We start from the raw sequence: 13463 nt of genomic DNA, 5'->3' as shown, positions 1-13463 counted from the left end.
GGGCCCGCCTCTGTCCTGGATCTGACACAAAGGTCAGCTGAGCCTCTGCCCACGGGCCTCCAGCTCTGACCAGGGATCACCAGCACATCAGTCACTCCAGATGTAGAACAGGTCCCAGGTGCCAAGGGGAGAATTGCCAAAATGAACCCGCATTTCAATTTGCGTGAAAGCCAGACACACAGGAAGTAAGTCTCAATTCAGCCATTTCCTGCCCATGACTTTGGGCAAGTTCCACCCCCTCTTGTGTTTGTGTCGTCATCTCTAGAACGGAGACAGGGTGCCCACCTCGTGGGTTGTTGTGCAGCAAATGTGGGGGCCGGTGCACAGCTGTCCCCTAGTCCTTGTGGTGCAGCGTCTGCAGCTCACCTGTTCCCCCAAGCCGGGTGATTCTCGCCTATACCCCAGGGCCAGCCTGCTGGCTGGGTGGGAGCTCTAGTCTGTGGCAAATCCCTACCCTACCTCGGTTTACCCACCAGGGCTCCGAGTCCCTGAAACTGGCCCAGCAAGTGCTTCCGTCTGCGGGAGAGACTCCTGGTCCTTCCCAGCAGGGAGACTGGTCATTCAGGGCGGCGTTCTGGTGCTCGGGGCAAAGGGGCATTCAGTCGGCCAGCCTGCCTCGAACCCCAGCTCATCACCACGTCCACGTGGGGGTCAGAGCACTGGCAGGTAGGGACTGCTGAGGCTCGGGGCAGGAAACACAGGACAATCGTCCCTTCTTTCTGGGTGCCACCTGCAGCCTTCCACAGCCTGCAGGTGCACATGCAGGGAGGGTGTGTCTCCCAGTGGGTGGGTGCAGGACCCTACCCCATCTTTAACTCCCCTGACAAGCAGAGGCAGGAGGGAGGGGGGCATAGCCAGCCGCAACCGCTGGGTAAGGTACCACGGTGGGGGTGGGGGGACAGCCTTGGGGCGATTGGGGTTCCGCATCGTCGCATGCAGAGCGGCCTGGAGCCCAACCTCTTCTAGGGCTTAAGGCTGTCCCCTCTACCCAAGACCACCGCCCTGGCTGGGCACCCTCCCTCGGTGGTGTCAGGCTCCACGCTTCACTGTTAGTTCCCGGTGGTGGTGTGGGGGGGGGGGGGGCTCGCCTCTGCTTTCTCATCTGCACAGAGACTCCAGAGGGGGCAATCTGGGGAGGGTTACCCCAACCTCTACTTGTTACAGATGAGCAGACAGATGGGGGAGGCCCAGGCACCTGAGCCCCCCGCCCCCCGAGCTCTGACCCTGGGGGGGTCCCAGCCAGCAGACGCATGTCTCGTTTCCCTTTCCTGTCCCGGGAGCCATGGGCCCCCGAGCGACTCGGGCCAGGCCTCCTTAGGCCTGGGTTTTATTTCAGTACCCCCCCCCCGCCCACGTGGTTAGAGAGCAGCTGGAGAGGCCTGCTCTGTGTGAGCTGGTTGACAAGGGGCCGCAGGGACCCTAGGGGGGGCCCCAGGCCTCTGGGCTGGCTTGTACAAGGCCTCATGCTGAGTCTGGACCAGGCGGATGGAACCAAAAATGGCTGGTGAGGGACCAAAGCCGGGGGCCAAGGGCCTGGTGGGCGGGGTTGGGACGCAGGCCCACGGCTGAGCCCACCTCTGAGTGAGGGTGGGAGCTGAGGTCGGAGCAATGACGAGGCCCTCAGCTAAGACAGCCAGGCAGGGCGGCACAGGGCCTGCGCTCGGGCTTCTGCGGTGACCTCCTTGCGGGCAGGGACTAGGTCCAAGTCCACCAGTGAAGCAGGGGGTTCAACAGACCTCGGCTGGAGGAAGGCAGGGCTCTGTGGGGAGGACTCCTGCCTCGTTTCATTGTGAGCAGCGGGACCAGCATTTTCCTGGAAGCACCAGAGTGTCTGCACAAGTCTGCCCCCCTGCCTGGGCCACCTCCAGAACCAAGGCCCCACGCTGACCCGCAGGACAGAGGTCAAAGCAGTCTGTCTGAGATCCGTGGCCGACTGCCCTCCCAGCCACATTGAGACGTGATCACTGAGCCTTGTGCACCTGCTAGCAGCCTGCTCAGGCCAGGAGGTCAGTGGCAACCCCACTGGGCCCCAGCAGGCTGCCGTCTTCACTGTGCATCTGGAAGCCCTGTGGCACAGGCCTCCTGTTCTGGCCATAGGTAGTGGCGGGAGTCCCATCATTGGCCTACGGAAAAGCGTGGATGAGGGCAGGTGGAGGGGGGTGGTCTCCCAGCCGTGTCTGGTATTTGCAGGAGGCCACACTCTGGCCCGAGACCCTCTACCGACTCCTACTTAGGGTCATGAGTCTCGGGGGCTCGGACAGAAAGACACCCTCAGCCCAGCCTTGTCACCTCCAGCCTCAGGACCTGACACCCTCTTGTTCTTTTCCTCCAACCTCATCAGCACAGCCCGGAGCTGGTGTCACCCTCAGTGGCGTCACCCTCCCAGGGCCAGTTCCCAGAATTCACTTCGCCAGCTGGCCCCAGTCACTGGGGTGCAGCCAGTCCTTTCAAAACAGTCGGAGGCAAGGATGCATGCCCTTCCCGTGTGGTCAACACCGGGACCTCTGGTCTCAGGATCCTCTGTATGGCTCTGCCCTGGAGCAGACCAGAGTGGGTGGTGTCACTGTCCCCTCAGGACCTCCTCACGGAGAGGCTGCCTTTGTGTCCCCTCGGTTGGTGGGTCCAGGGAGGAGGCGCTGGCCCACATGGGCCCAGGAGAGGGAGGCAGGCGTGGACATGGGCCCAGCTGGGCTCCTCTGCTGGGGAGTCCGGCCGCCATTTTCCTTCGGCCAGTACAACAAGCATCCCTGTGACGCTGTCCGGGCCCATGCACAGATCGGCCTGGTTCTATCATTCCCTCCTTACCTCGGCCTACAGGGCATGAGAGGGTGGCATAGCTAATGACAGGCTGCACCCTGCCTGGGTGGGGGCCTTTGTTCATTCACTCGATGGTGGACTTCCTGGGTGCTTGCTCTGGGCCAGGCCTGTGTGGGTGACCACTGAGGGCAGGAAGCCTGTCCCCTCCCTCTAGGCAGCCCAGGTCAGCAGGGCACCAGCAGAACTGTACAGGGCGCTGGGCATAAGTCCTGTGTGTTCGGAAAAGATAACAACTTGCCCTATAGGATGAAGCATAGAGTTGCAGTTGGGAACAAGTGGGTGGGGTCTTGAAGGATGAGTAGGAGTTTGTAGGTCAAGCAAGACCTGGTGACCAGGCCATTCCAGGACACAGTGTGGACAGCAGTGTGGGAGAGCAGGGGATGGCTGAAGAGCAGTGGACCCTGGGTGTGGGGAGGTGGCATCTGGTGGGAGGGCACATAATTTTGACGGGTTCATCTGTTCTGCTGAGGAACTGGGTTGTGGCATGAGCAATGGGGAGCCACAGCAGAATTGATGCAGGGAGAGGTGGGAGCTGCCAAAGAAGGACTGAGGAACCTGTGGAGAAGAGGGGAAGGGAAGGGGGAAGGGGCGAACTTAAGTAGAAGACTGCACCGTACCCTTGGAAAGGGACGCAGTTTGGCTGGGGTGGGGCGGGGTGGGGGGGAGTGTGGAAGCCGTGCCGGCTCCTCGCCAACCTCCTGATCGTGCTGCCAAGAGTCACAGCTGTGGGTCTCCACCTGCAACACCAGGACTAAGGCTGTGGGACCCACTCCAGGTTGCTGTGCACAGAGGGCTCGCCCTTGGTGGGGCAGCTGCCGAGGGATTGGCCCTTGCCTCCAACTTTGGGGCGGGCTGAGGAGGCCTGCAGCAGGCCGATGGAGGGCTGGGCTGGGGTGGGAATCCAGCCTAACGGCCCTCTCGTTGGAAGCCTCTCTGACCCCCTCTGTCCCCCCATAAATACTCTCCCCCCTCTGCTCTGTTCCCACTGCCAAGGGCCTGTCTTCGCTGGGTTTCCGGTTCAGCCTCCACGGTGTGCCATGTGTGAGGCCCCGTGGGTCCCAGGTCACTGGCCAGCATGGAGCAGGGGCTTTGGCCAGGCCCCGAACGAGTCCCACCACAGAACCCGTCTCCCCGCGAGCCTCCGCCCACAGTCGCGCACGTAATTAACACATAAAAATCCATGATTTCTCCTCGGTGTTGGCAAACACGGGCCGGCTGCTAATGCAGTCCTTTCTTTTAATGGATTCTTGAATTTAAGCGACATGTAATTGAACATCGTTAGCTTTGTACACCATTTGGCTAGGTGCCGTGTGCCGAGTGGGGCGGGCCAGAGTCTCATCACCGAAGCATCTTCTGTACACGTGGATTTCTTATTCCTTCTTGGGGTTGAGTTTGTTTGATGGACAGTAAACCTGTCCTGGGCCATCCCGGGGCCAGGTGCCCAGGGCCTTGGGTGAGGAAATGGGTGGAGGTGTTTGCTGGAGACACAATGCTGACCTCACCACTGTGGAGAGAAGAGGGGGCGGGGTGGGGGCAGGGCACTGGCCAGGAAGGGTGTGAGCACCAGGGCGGGCCCCGCCTGCAGGCTGCCTGACTATCCCACTTTCCCGTCCGCCCTCACATTAGTGGGGGCTGGGGCACCCCAACACGTCAGTGAATGGGGCTTTGTGGCTGCCCCCAGGCGGTCCTGGTCCCAACGCACCTGCCCCTCAACTCCAATACCCTTGTCTACACGCCCGCCACACACATACACACTCACTCGCTTGCCTGTACCTTGTACACTCGTGTACCCCTAGATCCCGTCCGTCTGTCCTGCTCATCTCCCTGTCCGGCCCCAGCACAGGCACACAGTTCGCTCCCTGACGCCTGCTGAGTTCTTAATGGTTGTGGTAACAGCACTAAACACCTGCTGGTACCCAGCCTCTCCCTGCAGCCTCACATGCCCCAAGGAGTAACCGTCTCCTGACCTCTGCACTAGAGAGGCTAGTATAGACGGGCCACCAGCATGGGTCCTGTGAGCCTGGCTTCTCGCGCCTCCTGTGGTATCTGTGCGGTCACGGTGGGCAGCATTCTGGGGGCGCTGTGTCCCCACGTGTGCACATACCCGGTTTGCGCCTCCATCTTCCCGCCGACAGCACATGTGCCGTCTTCTTTTGGCTATTTGCTCTTAAGGCGGAGCTGCTTAGAACATTCTAGACCTGCCTTTTGGTGAACAGGTGGCATTTTTGTGATGTGCACACCTCGGATTGGAATTGGTGGGTTTGGGCAGAAAGGAGCTCAGAAAGGGTCATGCTCGTGGCCCTCCTGTCAAAGGTGCCCCTTCCACTGACGGCATGGAGCGGGCAGGGCCACTGGTCACTCTGCACAGGGCTCTGGGCAGGCTTCCCATGGAAAGGGGCCGGGGAAGGTCTCCGTGGAGGGGGGGGGGAACACAGGAGAGCGGTGTGTGTCCTGAGTGGGGATGGCTGGGACTGGGGCGTGGACGAGGAGGGTCTCCGTGGGGGGAGGCAGTCAGGAAGGTGGTGTGTGTCCTGAGTGGGGCTGCCTGGGACTGGGTGTGGCCTAAGCTCTGCCCTGTTCTCCAGGCCCAGCGACGAGCACCATCCCGAGGTGAAGGCTGACGGGTACGTGGACAATCTCTCGGAGGCCGTGGACCTGCTATTGCAGCTCGTGGACAAGTGATGGATGGGCCTTCTGGGGGGGTCACCGGCCTCCTGTCCCCCTCCCCAGCGTCCGGACCACCCAAGCCTCTGCCCTCTGCCCTCCACCAGTAGGCAGGAGGAGGGCACCAGACAGACAGCGGTCGGCCTCCAGCCCCCTCTGTCTCCCTCTGCCCACCCGTCCTCTCTCCCTCCCCCACTCGTGTCCCCCGATGGCCTGCTCTCTGGTCTGCTCTCCTGCCTGCACAGCCCTCGAGCAGTCGGAGGGTGGGACAGGCCTCCAGAGAAGGAAAACCCTCAGGCACGGGCCCAAGGCCCGCAGGGAATGGCTGGACCCTCCCACCCACGTGCTCTCCGTGGGCACCTGGGCCTGCTCCTTGTCCCTGGACTCTAGGGCGGCTGCCCACTGCCTCTTTGTTGAACATTCTTCGCACTTTAGAGGGGACCCTGAGAAAAGGGACCTCCCGTGCGGTCATGCAGCCCTGACCTGAGCCAGCCTCCCTGGAGCGGCCCAGTGACCGCCCCCTGCCCAGCCCCTGCTCCCACCCGGGCTCAGAGTGGCCGCTTAGCACCCCCCCACACACACACACACAGAGGCCAGCCCACCGCTTTCGTGCTCCCACAAGTCACCTTTGGAGTCAAAGCTGAGGCAGCTCCAGGGGCACTTGGAAGACCACGAGCTACAAAGCAAGATTGCTAACCTCTGGGAACAAAGTTGCGGGCACAGAGGGTACTTTCTGGAGCCATAACTTGATAAACTGGAGTGTGTCGTGCCCACTGTATGCAGGAGGAAACTAGCCGTTAAATAAACGACCCTGACCTGCAGCTGACTCGGGCTTTGCCTGCCGAGGGCCACGGGGTGGGAGGCAGTGGACGGGTTCGGCGGGGCCCCAGCCTGCTGCAGATCCTTCCATGCCCCCAAGCAGGGTGGACAGAGTCCCCAGGCTGGAGACGGGCAGAGCCACCGGCCTCGGTGGATGGAGTTCAGGGCTGACATGGGGCGGAGCTGGGCTGGGGGCGCTGTCCTCAACACTGGGTGTGCATCCACCAGCGGCCTCCTCCTCTGGACCCACTGGAAAAGGTCCCCTGAGGCTTAGGAAAGCCGAGTCCCTTCCTGCTCCCAGGCAGGTGGCAAGGGCACAGAAGTGGGGTGCAGGGAGAGACCCCGTGTGCTGTGCCCATGGTCCCACCTCCCACCCAGCGTGATCACCCACAGCTCGGCCTTCCCTCTCAAAGCTGTCTCCATTCAGATAAATTATTGGGCACTTTGCTTTATCTCGTTTTTCTTCGGTTTTGGCTTTCCTTTTAGACCAGTGGTCCCCAACCTTTTTTGGGCCACAGACCGGTTTAATCTCAGAAAATACTTTCACAGACCAGTCTTTAGGGTGGGATGAATAAATATATCATGTGACCAAGACAAGAGTCAAGAGTGAGTCTTAGACAGATGTAACAGGGAATCTGGTCATTTTTTAAAAATAAAAGATTGTTCAGACTTAAATATAAATAAGACAGAAATAATGTAAGTTATTTATTCTTTCTCTGCGGACTGGTACCAAATGGCCCACGGACTGGTACCGGTCCGCGGCCCGGGGTTGGGGACCACTGTTTTAGATGACACAAGCAATACGTATTACTACAGGAAATTCAACAGAAAGGCATAAAAAGACCCCGACAGTCACTCAAAGAATGGCAACCGTGACAACTTGGGGCACTTCCTCTGGGCCCCCTTTCCACGTGAAGATCAGTGTTTTTAACATAACATGGACTGGACTGGACTGGACGTCTGGTGTGGTACTGGGGTTGTTTTGCATTGACTCTTCTGTAAGCCCCACGAGCGCTACGACCCTGACCTCTGCCCGCCTGTGAGGAAGGTACTTGGGATCAGCACCCTGCCTGCCACCCCGATGGGCCCGCATCCGACGCAGGTGTGAACCGGCCGGCTCGGGCCGGGTGGAGCTGTGCCCGGGGCACTGCCCCAGCTCCAGCAGATCTGGAGGTGCAGGAGGGGCAGGGTGTCCCCTCACTCCCAGCTGCAGCCACTGTGGCCTTTCCACCCTGTCCCGTTTTGTGAACTAAGCAAACACCGACATTGCAGTTTGCAAAGGGACCTGGCGTTTAAATGGAACACAGGAGGAATCCAGATTATGTGGACAGATGTCGGGGTTTAGCAATTAAACAAGCCTCTCCGTGGCTGTCCTCAAGGGTGCAGACATCCTGGTCTCCTGAGCTTGGTTAGCTGGGATCCCCGATTTGGAGGGCCGGGCCCAGGAACTGCATGCCCTGAGACCACTCGGGGCCTAGTCTGTGTGTGCTGGTGTCTTTGAGGTCCAAGCAGCACAGGTATGAGCCATCCTGCCACAGGGGGGGGGAACCCCTCGATTAGTCACATCCAACAGAAACCACAGACAGCTCCTGGCGGCTGGATATTAAACCAGGAAGCTTTATTTACACAGTAACAGTAACAAGCAAATTCCTGAGACTAGAGCGGCTCTAGTGCAAGACAGCCGTGGCCTGTGTGGGGGGTGTGGGGTGGACCCAGCGCTTCGCCTGGGGCACACAAGTCGCTCTGCTGGGGCAGGGCCCAGCCCAACCCCACCCACCACACTCTGGCCGACACCCTTCCTGAAGCACATGTTTCGGGAAAGCTGCTACGGCCCTGAAAATTCACAGCCCCCCCGCTGTCCCCAAGCCCCCAGGACATCTCCCCCCACGCACTGAAAACACAATGAATCTGCCAAAAAGACTACGCTAGAAGGTCAGACTATCCTACCTAGCCTACGAGCTCTCCGCTGAGGTCTGGGACTTTCTCTCGTTTCCCTTTTAAAAGAGACATGGTTTTCTGTGGCTGGCACCAACAGGATGGGTTTGACCAACTGTCACTGTGGCAAGAGGTGGCCCCACTGCCCACACAGGGGCAGTGTCTGGGCGGTACCCACCAGCGTGGCGGGGCAAAGGGGATTGGAGGGACTGCTCACACTCCGGGCACAAAGCCTAGAGTGGTCATCACTTAGGTGACTGGCCCCACAGCCAGAGTGCGTGATTTGCACCTTGTGAGCAGACACGGAGGCGCAGTGCACGCAGATACCAAGCATGAGCCGTGCCAGGGCCACCCAAGGGGTATTTTCAATGCCACGGAAGCTGCTCAGAACGCAGTGCCCCAGACCCCCCTCGGGCAGCACCAACCAGGGGGGTGTGGAAACTCCCCTCCCAAGGGGAGACCCACTCGGACGTGTGGTTTTGTTTTCTTTATAATGTGGGCTTTTTTCCTTTATTGACATTTTCTTTTCAGCATACAAATTCACAAAACTTTCCTGCTACAAAAATTTTGTTGAAAAGTAAGGCTTTCTGAGAATGAAAATCCATTCTGTCCGGTCAGAACAAGGACCTCTGTGGCCTGGGTGTCGCGTGTGCCGGTGTGCACCGTAAGGCAAGAGGGTTTGCGGTAATGTAAACGGTGTGGCCCCGCCCCCTCAGGCACACAGCCGCCCACGAGCCTGGCGGCTTTGGGGGTGCTCCTTTGGGGTGAGTGGGGATGCCGTGTGACAGCAAGCCTCTCCTCCCCACCCAGTTTTCCTGGAGCCACATCCCCATTCTTGTCCTTCAGGAACCCCTGGGCAGGCAGGTGGTCAGGAACTGCCCTCCCTCCTGGTTCTGATGTCCTCAGTGTCCCCTCAGAGGCAGGAGTTCATGGGCATCAGGACCCCGACAAAAGTGGGGCTCTCGCAGGGTAAGCCACCCACCTGCCCTCTGCCCTCAGGGACAGTCACGTGGGGTGGGTCAGAGGAAGCCTCCTGGGTAAGCCTCCCTCCAAGAGCTCCAAGACCAGAACGGGCCTCTCTGGGCAGAGTGGCAGAACCTTCTAGATGAAATCTCTCTCCAACCAAAAGGTATATATGACGCCAACTGAGGGCTGTCTCCTTCTCTGCGCAGGAGGGACCCACCATTCCCTCCCGGCACTGCTGCAGCCATGGGCGTGGGCAAGGAGCTGGCATTGAGGGCAGGCACAGCCAAGAGAGCCCTAACCCGCCTCCGGCTGGGGTCCCTTCTGCTCAAAAGGCCCTGGGGCGGGGCCTGCTGGCCAATGGGACCAGCTTGGGGGAGGTGGGGAGGAAGGGCCCACACTCAAGCTCCATTGCTCATCAGTCCCCTCCTGCCACCAGGCCTGAGAATGGGAGAGGTGGCCAGCAGGTGTGACGCCCGCCACCATGTGCCTCCCTCCCTCCTGTCCCCAAGGAAAGGCATGTGGGGGGAGCACTGCCTGGGCCTGTCCTGACTCAGCTCCTATCCCTCACTGTGGCCACCTGCCACTCCTTCCACAGGAAGGGCTGCGATCGAGGCCGCGCTCCCTCTGTGTGCACCACTGTGGCTGCGGGCCAAACGAGTCGCTCCCACCTCAGGCTTCCCGAGGACAGGAAGAACCAGCACGTGCCCTCCAAATTCCTATGCGGCCAGATGTCTCCGGCCACTGCCCCAGCCTCCTCTGGACTACCTCTAAGAAGGCGATGCCTGCATAACCCACCAAGTAGGGATTGGGGGACTGTCCTAGTCCGCCCAGAGCCTCCCGCTCTCTGGTTTGGCTCTCCATAGTCCGGAGGGGACGTGCCTTTGGTGGGAGACACTCAGGCGAAGCTGGATGGTGCCCCAGGCCCTGCCCGGTGCCCGCATACCCAGTACCCTCCCTAACCAGAGTCTTCAACACTGTCTTCGAGGCCACGGACGGGGGTTTTCTGCAAGTATCTCATGGCTGATTTGTAGAAAAAAATACCTATAAATCAGACCTGAGCCACCTCTTGTGATATAAAAAAACAAAACAAAACAGAAAAACTGAAGGTTTAAGTAAAGCTTCCCAGTAGGATCTCTCTTGAGGGAAAGGAAGGTGAGGACCCCTTGTGTTCCACCCGCAGGAGGAGCGAGGCACTGCTGTCAGCCAAGGAGCAAAGCGGAGATGGCGGACGTGCGCTTGCCGCGTGCCCACGAACTGCAGAGAGCGCACCTGGTATTTTTAGCCTTTTGGGAAAAGGAACCACTTGCTCATAAGCCGACCCAGCTGCCGCTGTCAGTGGAAGGTGCTGGGTTTGCTAAAAGCCCGATTCCGAGACAGCGGCACCCGCGTGGTGTGTCTGCAGGTGGGCTGGATAGGAGCGGCCAGAGAATGACACCTTAGGGGGCAAGGCTCCTTGTCACCACCACGGGGGAGTCTGCCAGGCTGTGAGGAGCTGGGAAGGGTGCAAGCGTACCTCCAGCTCTGTGCCCGTGGTGGGGGTGACAGCAAGGAGGCGGCACTGAGAACACTGCCTCCCCAGCCCCGCCGCAGCTGATTTGTAGGAAAAGCCACCTCGAGGTGGATGGGAGCACCCTGATGAAAGCCAGCAGTCCCCACCACCCGTGAGAGTGTTTCAGGGGACCTTGCAGGCCCTCGACCCAGTCCCTCTAGAGCGACCAGCAGACCTCTCCACCCTTGAAATGTGCACAGGGCCTGGTCCGTCTGCCTGCTCACAGCTCCTCCCTCCTGAGGACATTTTCAAGGGGTTGCCCTTGTAGGGTGACATCTCTCCACGCACCTGAATCAACTAAGCTCATCACTCAGTGACAGGTTAGCCCGGGAAATGGCTGCCATCTGCCAGCCCAGCCAAAGCGTCCCCCAGAGAGGCAGAGAGCCACAGGGCAGGGCTCTGCACACGGGAACGCTCAGCAGGGCTGTCTGCTCAGCCAACAAATCCACCCGATGTCCACCCAGTGTAGACGGCCTCTAACAAGAGCCCACGTTGTTCCCTGGGCCCTGAGACTCGGGACACAGAGGGCCCCCGGCAGCCCTGGGCCCTTGTCTCTCACACTTGGGATTAAGGCCAAACGGTTCTGGTGTTACTATAGAAGGAAGCGTCTCCTGAACCTTCCCACGCCCGAAGCGGGGAGACTTGGGAGAAAAGGCACGGAGTAAACTGAGCGAAAGAAACTGCGGGGCCGACTCCCCGAAACGGAACCTGAGCAGGAGGCCGAGAAGGGCCGTGACAGCGCCAGACGGACCTGCGCCCCCGACCAGCGCCATGGGGTCAGAACGCGGCCAGGGCCAGCATGCAGAGCAGGGCCACGAGACCGCGTGTGGGGGTGCTGGATGCCCGTGGCCGATGGCCCACGAGGAAAAGGGGCAGAGAGACCCACACTGAGAAGCCGCTCTGGGGCTACAGCAGTTCTGTGGACTGCGGTGGTCATGCTGGCGAGCGGCCGGGCGCTTCGTTCCACTGCGTGGCATGGCGTGGCATGGCCAGGTCGGCCTGTGCCGGGCTGGGGCCCCTGCAGGCTGGACAGCGCTCCCCCCAGGTGGGTGGGCTTACTCTCAGGGACCTGACGCCTTCCAAGAAGCTTTCGTCAGGCCCAGAAGCGGGGCACCCCCCCTTGGGTGCCCACCTCGTGCCCCGAGGGAGGCCATGGAGCCTGACGCACCCCACCCCTGACTGGGGCCTGGGGCCCCTCAGTTGTTCTCTATCTGTTCAATGTCCAGCTCACCGTCCAGGGAGCAGGGGCTGCTCCCGGCAGCCCCCCGGTCCCGCCAGGCTGTGGCCGACCCACCCCGCCTGCCGCAGCCCTCCGCGGGGCCGCCGTCCGCCTCCTCACAGCGCAGCTCCTCCTTGCAGGCCAGGTGGTCGTCGAAAGACGGGGGCAGAGGCTCAGGGACCGGGGTCCCGGCGGGGGTCCTGCCCCCGGGGCCAGAGGCCGAGAGCAAGGCGGCCCAGGACCTGGTGCTGCTGACGTGGAGCGCGAGGGGGCTCCGGGGGCCGTGGTCCTCCGTCCCGGAGCTCAGGCAGCTGAGGCTGCTGAAGGTCTGGCAGTTCTGCGGGGGGAAGAGACGCACAGGTCACCGAGGGGAGGGTCGTGCTCCCTTCCCAAAGCCCCAACACCGCACGCCCCACCGAACCACGCCAAAGCCCCCAGGGCGATGGGAGACCGCCCAAGTCCTGGACCCTCCATCACCCTGGCAAGGGAAAGGGCCTGCTGGCCGCTCGCTCATGAAGAAATACCCCAGCCAGCCAGTGCCACATGAATAAGAGACTGCACAAGCGAGGTGTCCACCGCCAAAGCAGCCAAGAGCACCCGTCTGTGGATGCCCAGTTCCGGGGAGGCTGCCCGGGGCTCAGGGCCCTCGGGCACCACCTTTCTGAAGGGCCATCTGATGAAAAGATACCAGATGCCTGCAAGCACTTTCCCCTGTAGGCTTTTTATCTGAAGAAAACAATTCAGGGTGCATGCACAAACTCAGCCACGTGACTGTTCCCTGCCACACCGCTCCCTGGAAAAGGGGAGAGTAACCCGGACCCCTCCACAACAGCGGTCCCAAGAGCATGCCTTTTCAGACAAGGCAGGCTCTGGAGCCACAAAAAGAACATTCCAGAGTGAATCTACTGACGCAAATGGAAATCCGCCAGGCTGCACTGCTGCACAAAGGGACACACTGCCCACCCCACCCACTTGTCACGACCAGAGTGGGGGAGGTGGGGCCGGGAAGGCTGAGCTGACACCCAGCCTGGAGCACAGCACAACCATGCAGGGAGGGGGTTTCCACGGGAACCCAGGGCTCCTCCTGCAGACGCTGAGATGCTGGCTCTCTGGTGGGAAGGAAGACTCCCAGACCTTCAACAGGGCTCCCAGGTGGCAGAGGCCGCAGGGCTCGCCCGCCGAGGGCCTCAGGCAGACCCCTCATAGACCTCGGCTGCCTGGTCTATAAGAGGCAAGTGTTGGGCCTTGTGAGACCCCAGTGAAACAGCATGGCCGTCAAGAGCTCCCCACCCCCAGGGCTGGCTTCATGGGCATACTCAGAAGGGCCCTGGGCTTGGTTTAATACTCTGCTTTTGCAGTCTTGAAACTCTGAAGTTTTTATAAACGGCTTTGCACTTTCACTCTGCACTGTGCCCATGACTTATACAGCCAGTCCTGCAGGTAACGCTTATTCTGTCTTCTCCCTGAGTTTATTAGACAGATCCTCCCATCCCT

General features: G+C 60.6%; 2 protein-coding genes across 8 annotated transcripts in view; one reads left to right on the top strand and one right to left on the bottom strand.

Moving 5' to 3' along the window:
• Positions 1–8861, top strand: part of LHPP (phospholysine phosphohistidine inorganic pyrophosphate phosphatase) — a 97416-nt gene extending 88555 nt beyond the window's left edge. Inside the window, exon 7 of the mRNA XM_066355492.1 lies at positions 5403–8861. Within this exon, the coding sequence (XP_066211589.1) occupies positions 5403–5499 (97 nt within the window). The 3' untranslated portion in view covers positions 5500–8861. The remainder of the gene's footprint in view (positions 1–5402) is intronic.
• Positions 8862–11006: 2145 nt separating this feature from the next.
• The window catches only part of FAM53B (family with sequence similarity 53 member B), a 107093-nt gene continuing 104636 nt past the window's right edge, over positions 11007–13463 (bottom strand). For all 7 annotated transcript variants that reach the window (XM_066355485.1, XM_066355490.1, XM_066355491.1 and 4 more), the window contains exon 5: positions 11007–12306. In XM_066355485.1, the coding sequence (XP_066211582.1) occupies positions 11947–12306 (360 nt within the window). In that variant the 3' untranslated portion in view covers positions 11007–11946. The remainder of the gene's footprint in view (positions 12307–13463) is intronic.

Source organism: Saccopteryx leptura, chromosome 13 (assembly GCF_036850995.1).
Source record: "Saccopteryx leptura isolate mSacLep1 chromosome 13, mSacLep1_pri_phased_curated, whole genome shotgun sequence".
Lineage (NCBI taxonomy): Eukaryota > Metazoa > Chordata > Mammalia > Chiroptera > Emballonuridae > Saccopteryx > Saccopteryx leptura.
This window is presented reverse-complemented; position numbering and strand designations above follow the sequence as displayed.